Consider the following 16977-nt stretch of genomic DNA (forward strand, 5'->3'; position numbering starts at 1 on the left):
TAGAACCCGGGACCCCTCAGTCCGCAGGCCGACGCTCCATCCACTGAGCCAAACTGATCAGGGCCCCCCCACCTTTTTTTTTTTTTTGCCTAAGAGGACATTGGGGTAGGAGAGTCAGCATTCACCATTAGCCAAAGTCATTTAACAACTGTGAGAAAATTACGCAGTAATTGTACTTATTACATATGACTCATAAGGACATTGAAAATTATTCTGCAAGAGAATAATAGTTTTTAAATGTTTACTTGAGTTCTTTGGAAAGCAGTGTGTAGAAATTACTTATAGACAACAAATCTTTTACCTGATCTCATTTAAACAAAATGAAATGGTCAATAGATTAAATTCTGGCCCTTTCTTCACATTTATAGTCATGATGCTCTTTTTTTTGTTATTGTTTTAATCCTCACTCGAGGATATTTTCCCCTCCCAGTTGATCTCTAGCGAGAGTGGAAGGGAGGGGGGAGGGAGGAGAGGGAGAAAGAAAGAAACATTGGCATGAGAGAGACACATTGATTGGTTGCCTCCTGCACATGCCCCTACTGAGGTTCAGGGAACCTGCAATTCAGGAATGTGCCCTTGACTAGGAATAGATCCTTCGACCCCTTGGTCCGCAGGCCCATGCTCTAACCACTGAGTAAAATTGGCCAGGGCAGTCACAGTATTTTTTAAAAAATATATATTTTATTGATTTTTTTTTTTACAGAGAGGAAGGGAGAGGGATAGAGAAACATCGATCAGCTGCCTCTTGCACGCCCCCTACTGGGGATGTGCCCGCAACCGAGGAACATGCCCTTGACAGGAATCGAACCTGGGACCCTTCAGTCTGCAGGCCAATGCTCTATCCGCAGGCCAATGCTCTAACTTTTTGACTCGAGGGCCACAGTGGGTTCTTAAAGTGGACTGGAGGGCCGGAACAAAAGCATGGATGGAGTGTTTGTGTGAACTAATATAAATTCAAAGTAAACATCATTACATAAAAGGGTACGGTCTTTTTTTTTTTTTTTAGTTTTATTCATTTCAAACGGGCCGGATCCGGCCCGCGGGCCGTAGTTTGCCCACGGCTGCTCTGTCCACTGAGCCAAACCGATCAGGGCTGTCACGGTATTTTTAACTACGAGGTAGTTTAAAGAATAGTACAAACACAGGTTTGGGTAACTGTTCACTTCACTTGAAGCTAGTTTACCCAACAATTAATTTTCCTGGAGGCTAGTTCCCCTTAAATATCCAAATGTATTTGAAGTGCAATTTTAACCTTTTGAGAGATTTATATATTTGAGCATTCACTTGCTTAATGACCAACTGAAGATAGAACAACTGAAGTTCTATCCTCTTTTGAGAATTTTGCATGAATTTGTGCACGCTAAAGTGAAAAATAAATAAAAAACAATTTAAAGCAACACACAGTTGTATTATAATATCTATAAACATTATTAAATTATTATAAAATAAGTAAAATATTAGGTTGAAGTTAAATGAGGAAGATAGAGACTTTCGACAGTTTAACAAAAAAATCTCTTAATACTTTGCCAAAATGAAAGAGGATATCCACAAAAGTGTAAAACAACTACAAACAATGTAAAGCTGTATGTATATCTGATTTAAACCAATTTATTAGGAAGTCAACTGTAAGTTAATGAATAAAACAATTTTAATTAATTAGAAAGTATGTGAAATCTGGAGTCAGAGATGTAGGTTCACAATTGAGATCTACTGGTGTGATTTCTTGGATAATCTTGGATGAGTCATTTTTTATTTTTAGAGAGAGGAAGGAAGAGAGAGAGAGAGGAATAGTGATCAGTTGCCTCTTGCACACTCCGACTGGGGATCCAACCCACAACCTGGGTATGTACCCTGATCGGGAATTGAACCAGCCACCTATTGGTATATGGGATGACACTCCACCCAACTGAGCCACCTGGCCAGGGCGCATGAGTCATTTCTTAATGATCTCACTCACAACAGGGAATAAGGTGAATTTAGATAAAATATATGAAAGCTTGTTGTAAAATATAAAGCACTAATTAACTAGGGAATGGCATGAGTCAAGCAAATGGCTGTCTTACGCTTTCTTTTGGGGAATGGGGCTCTCCCCTGTCATCCTGTAGAGGTTATACTTGAAGTCAGTAACACCTTGATTTTCTATGGTGAAGGTGGTGCTTTTACGAGTGCCACAGATCAGAGCCCCAAAGTTGATGATGGAGGAGGGGCTGATGTTGTATTTGGAGAACACTGCATTCACAGAAAGCCTAATTGGGATGCTGGCAATGATTTCAGTTCCGTCTGTCATATTGGGCTCAATGATCTAGAAAGGAAAGGAGGATTGGGAAGACATCAGCTACCGGCATAGCTCCAGAATTCCACTGACTGTCTAATTCATTGCCTATTTTCCTCGTTGGCATGAAGGCATGTTCCTTTCATTCTCTTTATATTATTGCATCAACAATATTAGAAAATACTAACATAAAACTTACTACAAACTAGCCATGGCATGGATCAACACAGACCAGCGATTTTCAACCTTCTCATAGACACTAATTACTAAAATTCTGCGGCACACCAAAAAATATATTTTTTGCCAATCTGACAAAAAAAAAAAAGGTATAATTTTGATTCATTCACACTAGATGGCTATTGTTGTGTTGGCTGTTGTCATTTTTTAAGTTGACAGTCTAAAGGAAAAGAGGTCAGGGCCCCTGACTAAACAGTCAGGTGTTGCATGTTTTAAAAATTCTTGGGGCACACCTGTTGAAAATGGCTGACACAGACCAACTTTGCCTCCTGTTTTCCCTTCCCCACTCCTCCTCTGCACTTGTGACTAACCTCGGCTTCCTTGTCTCAGGCGCTCCCCAAAGAGCAGGGTCCACATTGCCTTTCTGGCGCTCTCAATTCTGATGACTTTGCCTACCTCCCACCTGACCTACCCGGACCTACTAGTTGGGGACCAAACGCTGGTGCATCCTCTCTGGTTGCCACCCAGGCCGGCCCTCCCTTTCCCCCCTTGGAGCGTGGGTAGACCATGTGCTCTTCTTTTTTACATGCGTCCCACAAGCCTGCCACTGAGCTCTCTCACCTGGCAGCGCAGGATTGGCTGTTGCTCTATCTTCACTTCCTTTTTGGCGCGGAAGAACACCTGGACATTTGTGGGCTTATCTGTTGTGGTCATTGAGCCCTTCCTGGGTTGGACTGAGATCATAGAATTTATATTGGTTGATGTAATGCCTACGGAGTCCACAGAAAAGCTGGAAGATAAGAATAAAGGTTAGTATAGATCATAATCCAGGGAACCCAAGATACTAGAGAGCAGACTCTAGACCAGTGGTTCTCAACCTTCCTACTGCCACGACCCTTTAATACAGTTCCTCATGTTGTGGTGACCCCCAACCATAAAATTATTTTTGTTGCTACTTCATAACTGTCATTTTGCTACTGTTATGAATCAGAACGTAAATATCCGATATGCAGGATGTATTTTCATTGTTATAAATTGAACATAACTAAAGCATAGTGATTAATCACAAAAACAATATGTAATTATATATGTGTTTTCTGATGGTCTTAGGCGACCCCTGTGAAAGGGTCGTTTGACCCCCAAAGGGATCTCGACCCACAGGTTGGCGACCCACAGGTTGAGAAGCACTGCTCTAGACTGTTAAGTGCCTGCCATGCCTCTGGCCCTGGTTAACTACTTGGCCTAGCAGTGTCCACTGTGCATTGCACTCTGTGACCACCCATCCTTAGCCAGGATTGACCAGGCCAGTGAGTGATGCTTGAGGCAAAGACAGCCATCTCCAGCCTGTGGTGAAGTGGTGCCCTAGCAGGAAATCTCTGTCCAACAGGGACACTTGATGCTGGATAAGGATCAACTATATTAATTCATCTCCTTCCCTCCCTCTCTCCCTCCCTCCCTCCCCTTTCTGAGACTAGGTGCAGCACACACAGAAGGAACAGTGACGCAGAAGACAGGGGATCCAAGAAAGAAGAGAAAGTGGGGGGCAGGAGCCCTGTAAGAGAGGCCTTCCGAAAGGGGGGCTGTGGTCCCATGGAGGTGAGGTGAGATACCACAGAGATGAGCTGACTCATGAAAACGACAAGGGACTGGAGAAGGAGCAGAAACTTCAGCTGAGATGGGACACCTGGAGTTGCATGTCATCCTCATGCCCCAGGGGACCTGGTCACGCCATTGCTGCCTGCAGGTGCCTGCACTCCCTCACCTCCCCGCACAATCCCCTCATCACCTGTTGGAACCAGAGGGTGACTCTTCCATGCAACCTGAAAGAGCGGAGCTAACACCTGGCCTTAACCTGAAACAAAACTCGCCAACAGGCACAGTTGCATTCAGCATTAATGCCTGAGTGCCAGTGGTTTTCTCTAGGTCTGTTAAGCTTTCATTTGTATTTATTTATTCTAATACATGGTTCTAAATGGTAGTATTGAAGTGGCACCTCTCGAATTTTCAGCATTTTCTGAGCAAAAAAAACCCAAAAAACTATCATGACTACACTGAATTTCTTCCAAATCTGTGAAGGGGAAGTCCCTTTATCAGCTGTGAATTCTTCTGGGGGAAGGATGACTTTTCATAGAAATAGACTGGCCGTGGGTGCTGGCACTGCCACTGAGGTTCGTGTGACCCTGCCTGAGTGACCTCTTCCCTCCCCCCACCAAGCACCACCCTTTCCTCTCTCAGGAAACTCCCTTATTTAGTCTTTCATTTTTAAAAAATTGAATTTATTGAGGTGACATTGGTTAATAAGACCATACACGCTTCAAGTGTATAGTTCACTAAAACATCATTTGCATATTGCATTGTGCGCTCACCACCCCAAAGTCAAATCTCTTTCTATTCCCATTTATCCCACCTTTTCCCACTTTCCCCTCCCCACATCCCCACATCCCCTTTCCCTCTGGCTATCACCATGTTACTATATATATATTGATTTCAGAGAGGAAAGGAGAGGGAGAGAGAGAGAGAGAAACATCAATGATGAGAATCACTGATTGGCTGCCTCCTGCATGCCCCCTGCTGGGGATTGAGCCAGCAACCTGGGCATGTGCCCTGACCAGGAATAGAACTGGGACCTCCTGGTTCATAGGTTGACACTCAACCACTGAGCCACACTGGCTGGGCTATCACCATATTTTTAATCTCAAGAGATGAGCACAAGCTGAACCTCTAGTCCACTAGGCTGCCATTAGGAATGTATACAAACAGCACTTCTTAAAATTAAAAAAGAAAATTGGAACATCTACCCACCTGAAATCTTATGTAGAATGCCAATTTATGAAACAGAGGAGCTGAAGACAGGGCAGGGCAACTTGAGGCCACGTTCCCCATCTCCATCTCTCCCTCTACCCCAGGACCTCCTCCCCCCAGTATCTCCTATTCACAGCATCTCCCCCTCAGGCCCCGTGGTGCTAGGTGCCTTCAGAGGGCCCTTACGGGTCTCCACAAAGCCGCAGAGTTGAGAGCAGTGTGAGAATCTCTGCTCTCTTAGCAGTTGGAATTCCCTTCATTGAAACCAGGAGCGGCTAAAAGCAGAGATGGTTCTTATGATTGCCCCAAACATTTTTAAAAAAATCTCCTAGACACATTTTTCTCCCCAGGAGTGGACACAGATGACCACATGCCGGATGGTTTTCAGGTTACCTGAACATGATCTCATATTTCCCACGGTTCTTCAGTTGCAGGGGCTGCTTCACCTCCTCCAGGACTCTCACAGTCCCAAAATCGAGGCCTCCTTCAGCTCCTGCAGAGGCCAGGACCGGGATGGGGAGGATAAGTGGGCGTGGGAACAAGAGGCAGGGGGACTTCCTATTGCATGTCACGTGGAAAAGCCATGGTGATAATTTCAGAGAATTTGCTTTCTGAAAACACCATGGCTAGAAAAGCTTTTGTAATTGCATCTTAGCAAACAACAGACACTGCTCTTGCACCCAATTCAATGGGGCAGCTCCCTCTGGCTTCTATCTTAGGTTCACTGTCCTTTTAAGTCTCCCAGTAGCTAAAACTCCCAGTATTCAAACAATTTTTTTGCACTAAGCGTATGGTGTACAGAGTTGGGATAGCCTATATAATAAAAGCCTAATATGCAAATTGTCCCCTCAAACAGGAGTTCCACCGGGGGACGGGGCTGGCCTACCAACAGCCCTCGGCCCCTCCCCATGGCTGACCCTGCCCTGGCCACCTGTGGTGGCGGCAGTGGTGGCAGCAGGCAGTTGGGGGAAAGGAGGCCCCGGCCGGCAGCCAGCAGCGGGCAGCTGCTAGGGGCCCTACCCGTGCACGAATTTTGTGCACTGCGCCTCTAGTTATATATAAATTTGTATTGCTTTACTTAGCATTACATCATAACAAGTTCCACACATAATTAACAACTCCTTATCAATGTGATCTTTTGTTGTTATTGTTAATCCTCACCCCAGGATATTTTTCCATTGATTTTTAGAGAGAGTGGGAAGAAGACAGAGAGAGAGAAACATTGGTGTGAGAGAGATTCATTGAATGGTTGCCTCCCACATGTGCCCTGACCAACTGGGGCCGGGGAACAGAGCCTGAAACCAAGGTACATGCCCTTGAACATAAATTGAACCTGTGACCCTTCAGTCTGTGGGCTGACACTCTATCCACTGAGCCAAACTGGCCAGGGCATTCTCAATGTGATCTTAATGGGTGTACAACATATCGTGATATGGCTGTTCCATAATTTACAGTATTATTCCTACAATAACAGTATTCCATTACTGATAGAAATTTAGGTTATTTCCACTCTTCCATTGTTATAAATAATGCTGTGGTAACTATCTTTGTACATGAGACTGATGACATCTAGGCAAACATGTAGTTCTAACATTCTATGAATCTTTTTGAGATCTATCAGAGAAAGGAGGGAGGTGGAAAAGGGCATGGTCAAAGGCTCTATCTAAGCTGGGTGATGGGGCCATGTGGTGGGCAGAATCATGCCACTCCTGCCCCAAGAGAACCTGGGAATATGCTAGTTTACTTAGCAACGGGGAATTAAGGTATCAGATGGGATTCAGATTGCTGATCATCGGCCTTTAACATAAGGAGATGATCCTGGATTCTCTGAAGGACCCAATATAATCATAAGCATCCTTAAAAGTGAAAGAGGGAGACAAACATGGGAGAACCAGAGACCTGGCAACGTGAGAAAGGCTTGGCCCAACATTCCTGCTTTTGAAGACGGAGGAAGGGGACCATGAGACAAGAAATGGGGGTGGCTTCTAGAAGCTGGAAAAGGCCAAGAGATGGAGTCTTGCCCAGAGTTTCCAGAAAGGAATGCAGCCCTGCCAACACCTTAATTTTAGTACAGTGACATTCATTTTGGATTTTGTGATCCATAGGGCTGAAAGATAAGACATTTCTATTGTTTGAAGCCACCAAGTTTGTGGGAACTTGTTACAGCAGTGATAGAAAACTAATACAGGCAGGAAGATGGTACTCACTCTCAGATGACTGCTCAGAAAAGAGCTCTGCAAATGTTGTGTCTACATGACCTCTTCCCCTGCCGTCGTTTCCAGTTGGACAAACTGAGATTCTTGTAATGTTGCTAACATCACTTTGGGGCGTGCATTACTATTTACTGAAATCCTACCCCTCCTCCAATAACCGCCTATACTGCACCAAAAGATTCCCATCTCAGGATACGTCACCCTCCACCCAGTATAGTTCTTGTCACCCTGCACTACACTGCACCAGAAGATGTGACTGCTAAACACCTTTGGGGAAGGTGATGTCCAAGGCCATGTCGTAGGACTCTGCAATGATCATGATGTTTTCAATCTGAACAACTCCAACAAGATTGTCTGGGTCCAAAACCTGTTGGGATGAGAGGTGCTTAGAGCCTGAATTACGTAACACGCAGTGGGAATCATGAAAGAAATGTGATAGGAATATTTTATTTATTTATTTATTTTTTAAAATATATTTTATTGATTTTTTTACAGAAAGGAAGGGAGAGGGATAGAGAGTTAGAAACATTGATGAGAGAGAAACATCGATCAGCTGCCTCCTGCACACCTCCCACTGGGGATGTGCCCGCAACCAATGTATATGCCCTTGACTGGAGTTGAACCTGAGACCCTTCAGTTCACAGGCCAATGCTCTATCCATTGAGTCAAACCAGTTAGGGCAGGAATATTTATTTTTAGAAAATTCTATCCTATGGGTATGTCCTATAGAATAGAATTTTGTTTTTATTTTTTTGTTAATCCTCACCTGAGGGTATTTTCCCATTGATTTTTAGAGAGAGTAGAAGGGAAGGGGAGAGACACAGATAAACAGTGATGTGAGAGAGACACATCAGTTAGCTGCTTCCTGCACACGCCCTGACCAGGGCCAGGGATTGAACCTGCAACTGAGGTACGTGCCCTTGACTGGAATCGAACCTGAGACCCTTCAAGTCAGTGGGCTGACGCTCTATCCACTGAGCAAAACCAGCTAGGGTTAGGATTATTTTTGAAATATATTTGAATTTGGTCTTCACTGAACATTTGGTAGGATAAGTGTTCTTCATAGCACCCTTTGGGGGAATGCTGGTGTAGACCATTAATATAAGAATGGAAAAATGAGACTGCATTTTCTATCTTGTCCAATTACTGGCTTTAACTTATTTGCATGATTGTTGCAATATTGTTGAAGCCTGGGCTGTGAGTATACATTGCAGAAAAGTGTTCTTTAGAACTCTGAAATAAAATAAACCTGAAGAGCACTCTTCCGATAATGGAAATGGAAAGCTTGTATATTCTTAATCATCCTTGCTCTACCTATTTGGTAAATCTGAATTGTTCTGTTCTTTGTTTCTGGCTTAATATGTAGAAAAAGTCCTAGATTTTTCACAAAAAGTGTTTAATGTTTTTCTTTTGCAAGTTTGAAATGCCTTATTTGCATGAACATTACTACTATTAAAGTCAGAAACGTCAAAGACAAAAACAAGAAAACAAAAGCAAGGCCCCCAGCCTCCAGTTGCTCACTGTCCCCCTCTGTTGTCACCCCTGGGGGTAATTCCTCCCTTACTGTCCCAAGAAACATCTGAACTGGTGTCAGCTGGACCCAACCATTGACTCCTGAGACTAGTGAGGGGGTGGGAATGGTCCGTTTTTCAAGGTGAAGGGCACTGGGCTGTGGGTACCGCTCTCCTGCGTCTGCCTAGAGATCGCCCGCTTCTCTGCCGAAGCCGCAAGTTGACAAGTTGTCACCACTCCCCATCACGGGTGCTTTGGGTGCCAAGAGGGAAGTTTGTGAATATCGCCAAATTCGAGTTTTAACTCGGAGTTTCCGTCTTTTCTTTCGCCAAGCACTCACTCTGCACGGATTGAGTGCCCTGTTCTTAGCACTGGGAAATCCGCCATGAAGGAGGCTGCCTTCAGGGAGCTTACAGTGTGTGCAGAGCAGAAACTGTGGGTTGGGGCTGTCAAATGGGATTAGATAAGAGTGTGTAACAGGGAGACCTGGCTTAGCGTGTGTTGGCAGTGTGTATGTGTTGGCAGTGTGTTGTGGGCAGTGTGTGTGGAAGGTTGTGTGTATTTGTGTTGGCAGTGTGTGTGTGTATGTGTTGGTCGTGTGTGTGTGTCAGAGATCCCAGTGTGTACACAGTTTGACGGCCAAGTCTGAAGATGGGTGAAGCCTCACCTCCAACCGAAACGCCTTCTTGATGTTGACGGGTTTGGAGGGTTGGAAGTGCACTTGCAGGCTATACTCAGCCTTGGGGGGGATGGTGCCCTGCAGCATGGACACGGAGAAGTCCTCGCCCAGGTGCTCCAGGCTGGTGATCCGCCAGGCCACGGGCAGGGCCGTGACGTTGTGGAAAAGAACTACTTTGGATTCTTTTCTGCAGAGACCAGAAGACATTTTGTCAGTTTCAAGTGATTTTGATTTATTGTGGCAGGTCAGAGGAAGTACTTCTGGTTATTTCAATTATAGCTTAGTTCACTAATCAGTATTTAACAAGGAATGGGGCCTGACAGTATCCATCAAAGAATGCAGCATCCATATCATAATATCATGTCATCCGTTCTGTCCCAGCAGCTCCAGAAAGAAACATTCTCTATTTAGAATCATAGATTCCAGTGAACAAATATGTACGTTCTAGTTTTGATCTAATGTTCTCTGTTTGTGCCATAATCTCTAGGCTAAATATTCTTAAACTTTTAGGGTAATGGGCTGCTTTGAGAATCGGGAAAAAGCTAGTCTTTCTTCTGAGAAAAATGCAAATGTGCTCACACTTTGGCGGTTGATCTTGTGGGAGTGGGGGGTGTCTTGATGCTGCTGAAGTCCAGCAAATAGGGCTACTAACCATCCTGATTTGCACAGGACCAGAAGTTTCCCATCACGTGGGACTCTAAGTGCTAAAGCCAGGAAAGCCCTGAGCAAATCCAGATGAGTTGGCCACCCTAGAACTAAATACTCCTTCAATTCCATCCCAGTCCTGGTGGCATTGAGAACGCTGACCTGTGCAGCAGAAGCCGGTCAAAATGCAATTGCCTGGGTTCCACATCCAGTTCTGGGCGGACCCCCTCGCAGCTTAATTTGAAGATGGCTGGTTCCGGGTTCTCCTTGATGCAGCAGACTATGCTGTCTTCAAAGATACCAACTGCAGTGGGGTAGGCCCACACGGTCAGTATCTAGTGGAAGAGGCGAAACAAAGGGCATTTACACCGAGGATACCAAGGCCTCAAATTTCCCAAGAAAGTCTTACCCTGGTAGACTGGTCTCCATGGGGCTGTACCTGCTTCTCATTGGGTTTGAGAATCATGTTCATGGGTTCTAGGAAGTAGGTATTTGCTTTGACATCATTCTGGAAACAGAAGAACACCTCCGTGACCATTGGAGAATTGTTCAGGATTGTCAGTGTCTCCATGTTGCCTGGGAACAAAGACGACTTATACCTGGAAATGAACAAAAATGAGGGATAAATTAGGAATGTGGATGTGAGGATTGACTGAGATCTCAGGTGGAAAAGGCAGTTGTGGGGGGTGGGTCAAGACAATTCCAAAGGACAGAGTGGTTACACGGAGGCAGCCTGATCCCTGCCCCCATGTCTTGGTCTCCTCATCTCTAAGATGGGATGATTCCAATACTTTTAGGATTTCTGGGAGTATTCAATGAATGAGTGCAGCCAATGCTCTTAGCACAGCTGCAGATACCAAATGCTCAAAAAATGGTGGTTATTGTTGTAAAGAATTCTAAGAAATATACAGCTCTATCCTTTCCAGGGCTTATCTTCCCAGAAGAGCTGATCACCTGAGTAATTCATTTCACATCTGTCTTAGAGATGACCTCATTCACCGCCTTCGGCACCCACACAGGATGTTACTGTCTCATCATGGACTCATTTGGCGATGTTTGCTGTTACAGGGCTGTTTGTTTCCTGGGACGTTAGGAAGAGAGCCATAGAGTCAAGCAGCCTGAGCACTGGAAGCTGCTCAATTATTGGCACTCAGAAAAGGAACCGCACAAGAAATGCCAGCAAAGACACACATTGTCAGAGAGCATAGGATAGGTCAGGAAGGCAAGGTACCATAGTACCCACTGGTGCCCAGAAACAGCCCGCAAAGCTTTGTGGACAGGCTATGATGGAGGAAGGAGGGAGAGTGCTCGGCAGAGACCAAATCAGAGTCAGAGAGACACAGCACTCTCTGTGGGACTGCCGGAGGGGCGGTGGCCTTCACAGCCACCCTCCAGGGCTGTGCTGTAAGTTTCACATGCACAATCCAGGGCAGCCTTCAGAGACTGTGAGGTGGGTGCTACTGTTTTCCCACTTTGCAAAGGAGCACGCTGAGGCTCAGTAAGGTTTAAAAAAATAAATGAATTATACCTGGTTGCACTAGTCCTTGTTTCTGGGCCACTGTAATTGTCCTCCTCCTGGACCAGCGCTGTTTGGCCCCAAATCCTGTGTTCCAATTCCAGTGCTGTCCCGAATGGCCATGTTTTCCCTGATTCCCACCACCAGGCTTCTCTGTATCTTATGCCCATCAACCTGATCCACCTTCCTCTCTCCCAAGCCCTTCTCCTGGGCCTTGAAGATCCTCTCTATCATCAGCAAACCTTCTGCACCTTCACTTTCTAGCCCAGCACCTCAGGAAACAAACTGGAGGTATTAAGGGAATGGGGAACTAAGATGGCTCTTTAGCTCCACCAGTAAACATAGAAATAAACCCTCTATACTTATCACAATGCATGCTAGACTGAATGATGACATGCTGAGACCTTGGTTTCAGTTTGGGTCTTACCTCCCTGCCTAGAGAATAAGAAATTTGTGTGTAACTGAAAAAACTAGTGCCACCAAAAATGTATAATCATCAACCTCACCAGGGCCTCCAATTTTGCTGGGAATCTTAATCTATTTCTCTAATATGCTCTCTCTCTCTCACTTTCCACAAAAACTTTTTCACACCTTCTCCATTTTCTCAACATTTTTAACTTCCTTCCACTTCCCTCACTGGAGAAGTCCTCCCATCATTTCCCATGGAGACCACCAACAGTTGCATGGGCACCTTCTCATTGTTCCAACCAAATCTGTAAGCCTACCTGCACCTGAAGCTATCTCACCTTTGTCCCTCCTTGTAATAGACGAAGGTGCCTCTTCCTGGCAAAGCCAATACCTACACATCCCATTGTGTTGTCTCGGGGAGCTGATGGCCCATACTTTCTCCTGCAACTCCAACCTCTCCCTCCCTACTTCCCCTTGCCATCCAAACATTGTAAGAACAACCGTGTATGAACTGCCTTCCCTGGACTCCATGTCTCCCTCCCATTCTCAGTTCCCTTCACAGCCGAGCTGTCCCCAAGAGCTATCTTCACACCTCGCCTCCGTTTTCTCACCTTCTACTGAATCCTCAAATCACTGCAGTTGGGCTACATCTTCAGAAGTCCCCCCCCAAAGGGCTCTTGCTAAGGTCCCTGGGGACCTCCATGTTGTTGAAGCCTATGGAAATTGATGTCCTCATCTCTTTACCTTCTCTGCAACCTTCAACTGTGGTCAATAATACCCTCCTCTTGTGGCTCCATGACCCCACTCTTTTCTGGTTTCCGACAATAGCTCTGGCCCTCTTTCTCATCTCCTGTGCTGGCTTCAACTCTGGAGTGTGGTGGAGTTCTTCAGGGCTCCGTCTGAGGCCCTTCTCTCCTTACTATATCCTCTCTTCACAAGCAATCTCATCCACACCCGTAGCTTTTGTTATCTTGAGGACAGGCAACAAAACTCTGAGAACCAAAACCGTACAGCCTATCCCCTGCTTTATGTGGCTACAAGGTATATCTTCCAAGCATCTCAAACTTAACCTATCCCAAAGTGAACTCTTGATCCTATCCCTCCCCCGTCACCAAAACCTGGTCCTCTTCCAGGCTCTCCCATCTTGGAAAAAGGCACCCCCATTCATCTTAGCAGAAGCTTGGGGAACAAGAACTCGGTTCTCCCAATTTGTGGTTTAGGGAGTGAGGCAGCATTAATAAAAGCTATGTCTACAGAGAAACTCTGCTTGTGACACTCGTGAGCCCAACCCAGGGGTCTAAAATCTGCCTCGAGGTAATGGCACACTTACTTATCTCTTGATTTTCCACAAAGCAGTGGCCCAAAGTAAAACGTGTCCGTGCTTATAATATACTTCTTAAAGACGATCTCATCTGCTTTCACGTCCATCTTCCGCTGAGGGAATACCACTCTGGACACAGGGGAGGAAGAGAAGAGGAGAGGCTGCCTGAGAGGAAGTTCAATGCCACCCCCTGATGTTTACAGGAACCCAACACTCCCTCTGCAGCAGAGGGTCCAGGTGTCTGGAGACAGATGATTCTTAATTTTGAAGACTTTTGTTGAGCCGTTATTCCTTCTCCTTCCCTTCCCCTGGCCGGAGTGAAAACAGTGCAGTTTGAACTTGAGAAAAAAGATTCCCACTACTGTCTTTCATAATGAGGGGCTGATGACAGAACTGAGTGGGATGACCTGTTCTGGTGTGCCAGCTAGAAAAATTCCCAAGAATCCCATGGAACACTAGTTCTTGTAGATATTAACTAGTTCCTGAGTTCCTCGTCCAAGGTGGCTCCTTAATCAAAATTGCAAAAGGCCCTCTTGGTGGACAAGCTATAAAAGGCCTCTTCCTTGGAGGCGGGGAGGTGTGCTTGCCCCACTAGCCTGCTTGGCCAGGTGCCTTTTTGGGGTTCATAGGGGGCTCATAAAAAAGCGCACCCATGGAGATTCACACCTATTTCAGCATAAAATGTCTTACACTAAATATAAAATCTGTTTGTTTGCTTATTGGTGGAATAAGCAAAGTAACTGGTCAAATATTAGCTTCATCTCTGTCTCATGGCATCATGTCATTCCTGTGGCTTAGTCCGTGTCCAAAACACTAAAGCCCAGTACAAAAGGGTCTGGGAGTCTGTCCCAGTTCCATGTTGGTTTTAAGAGTCTCCTTGTTCAGCTCAGCTGGCATGGCTCAGTGGTTGAGCATTGACCTATGAACCAGGAGATCATGGTTTGATTCCCAGTCAGAGCACATGCCTGGGTTGCGGCTCGATCCCCAGTAAGGGGTGTGCAGGAGGCAGCCGATCAATTATTTTCTCTCATCATTGATGTTTCTCTCTCTCTTTCCCTCTCCCTTCCTCTCTGAAATTCACTAATATGTATATATAAAAGGATAAGCGACTGGCAGACCAGCCGACTGGCTGACTAGCTGGTAGGTATGATGTGCCTTGACCACCAGGGGGCAGACACTCAACGCAGGAGCTGTTGAGTGACAGCAACTTTGCAGAGTGCCCTCTCACACTCTGGGACACCTAGGGGGATGTCAGACTGCTGGTTTCAGCCAATCCCCTCAGGCCAGGCCAAGGGACCCTATCTGCCAGAGCAGGGGTGGGCAAACTTTTTGACTCGAGGGCCACAATGGGTTCTTAAACTGGACCGGAGGGCCGGAACAAAAGCATGGATGGAGTGTTTGTGTGAACTAATATAAATTCAAAGTAAACATCATTACATAAAAGGGTACGGTCTTTATTTTTTTTTAGTTTTATTCATTTCAAACGGGCCGTAGTTTGCCCACGGCTGTGCCAGAGGGATCCCGCTCACTCTGCAGATGCCCTTCAAGCCCTGGCACTGCCCCAGGTGCAGCCGGATGGGGAGAGACTGCAGGTGGTTGGCTTCAGGGCATGTCCAGCCCGTCTTGCCCAATCCCGCCCCTCTAACCACCTTCTAATTAATTTCCTTTCAATGTGCATGAATTCATGCACCCGGCCTCCTCTAATATATATATATATATATATATATATATATATATATATATATATATATGCGCCTCCTTGTTCAAAGTAGCATGGAGGATAACTAAAATGTGTCTGTCTTTCTTTGAAAATAAAAGACACTTACTTTGGGTCTTGGCAAATGTATGGATAAGCGCAAACACCACGGCAATAAAGCTGGTACTGGCGGCAAGTTCCAAGGATCTCAAAGTTGAACGTCTGGTCATAGTTCCCGAGATCAGTAGCAGAGAACTGCATTCTCAACGACACCTCGCCATTGGCCGGCACAATCCACCGGAAATGATTCAACCTGCAAATGACCACACGGGCTTTTCAAGTGAGAATGCTCCCTTTGCTGCCCGGGAGGAGGCCTGTCCTGCTGGGGTTCTGCAGGGCCCACAGGCAGAGCCACCCGGTTCCCATCCGGTGCCCTGACAGCCGCCCCCTCCACATGGGGCTTGGGCATTGCCCCCGCCCGGCTGCGGTTACCTGGGGGCCCACCTGATGAATTTGTCCTGGGAGTGCTGCCCAGACAAGTTGTTCTGGTCCATGTCTGACAGGGGCGAAACGGTGCCAGACATGGCCCCAGAAAGGCCCTTCCTGTTGAAGGCGATGCGGCGCTTGTCCTTCAGAGTATCCCGAATCTGGTCTGTTTTTTCTTTCGGTTTCTGCTTGTTCCCTTTAGACGAGGTGTTCGGCTCCTCCTGGGGTTAAATCAGAAACGAGCACAAGGTCTCACATGCTCATCTTACGCACGGACAGGAGACACAGATGCCTACAGCTGCCTGCAGGCAGGGGTGACGTGCCACAGGCTGGGGATGCTGGTGGCTGCCTGGAGCGGGGCAGGGCCCGGCCTCCCACACCGGGGTGGAAGAGAAGTAGAGGAGAGAAGGCCAGAACGGGGCCATTCCCCGAGGAGGCCAAGACCTAAAGAAAGCTTGACTCTGGCAGGGACTGGGTTCCTATACTGCATTGTGTGGTGTTTCTTTAGTATCTTTTTTTGTTTGTTAATCCTCATCTGAGGATATTTTCCCCCCCATTGTTTTCCTGAGAGAGAGTGGGAGGGAGGGAGGGAGGGTGGGAGGGGGAGAGAGAGAGAGACATCAATGTGAGACACTCAGATTGGCTGCCTCCCACATGTGCCCCAATCAGGGGATGGGGAGTGAACCTGCAACAGAGGCACCTGCCCTTGACCAGGAATCAAACCCACGACTCTTCAGTGAGCCGGCCGGTGCTCCAACCACTGAGCGAAACTGGCCAAGGCTCTTTAGTATCTTTTGATGGAGACCGCGTGCCCCCTCCCAGTCACGCTGATTGTTTGGAGATACCAGTTCTGTGTTCTTACAGGATATCCCGTAGTTTGGAAATTTTCTGACTGTTCTCAGAGTGACATCTAACTTATTCCTTTATTCCCTGTATTTCCTATAAACTGAAAATTAGGCTTCAAAGCTTGATTAGATTTATAGAGGATGCCGTGTTCATCACACTCCGCCAGAGTGGGGGACAAATAATACCAGGTTGGCCCACAGTGACAGATGCAAAGTTGTGTTCATGTGGCTGGAGGGGTGCCTGCCAGATGTGGCCAGGAACGACTTTTCCCTCCAAAGCAGACCAGTCACCTGAGGGATGACGCTCTGGCTCCAGTGCGTGTCTTGTTCCCCAAAAACTGCTGCTTTTTGTGCCCACTGGCGTGCCTTCATCACCCCCCGTCCACTGCGGATAACAGAATAATA

At 46.3% G+C, this 16977-nt stretch overlaps 1 protein-coding gene across 1 annotated transcript in view; it reads right to left on the reverse strand.

Moving 5' to 3' along the window:
* The window catches only part of HYDIN (HYDIN axonemal central pair apparatus protein), a 343591-nt gene that overhangs the window by 51194 nt on the left and 275420 nt on the right, over nt 1–16977 (reverse strand). Inside the window, exons 48-57 of the mRNA XM_036346816.1 lie at nt 15746–15948; nt 15372–15554; nt 13555–13674; nt 10740–10899; nt 10463–10635; nt 9644–9842; nt 7734–7831; nt 5645–5755; nt 3071–3239; nt 2064–2302 (exon numbers count right to left, since the gene is read on the reverse strand). Of these exons, the coding sequence (XP_036202709.1) occupies nt 2064–2302; nt 3071–3239; nt 5645–5755; nt 7734–7831; nt 9644–9842; nt 10463–10635; nt 10740–10899; nt 13555–13674; nt 15372–15554; nt 15746–15948 (1655 nt within the window). The remainder of the gene's footprint in view (nt 1–2063; nt 2303–3070; nt 3240–5644; nt 5756–7733; nt 7832–9643; nt 9843–10462; nt 10636–10739; nt 10900–13554; nt 13675–15371; nt 15555–15745; nt 15949–16977) is intronic.

Source organism: Myotis myotis, unplaced genomic scaffold (assembly GCF_014108235.1).
Source record: "Myotis myotis isolate mMyoMyo1 unplaced genomic scaffold, mMyoMyo1.p scaffold_m19_p_19, whole genome shotgun sequence".
Lineage (NCBI taxonomy): Eukaryota > Metazoa > Chordata > Mammalia > Chiroptera > Vespertilionidae > Myotis > Myotis myotis.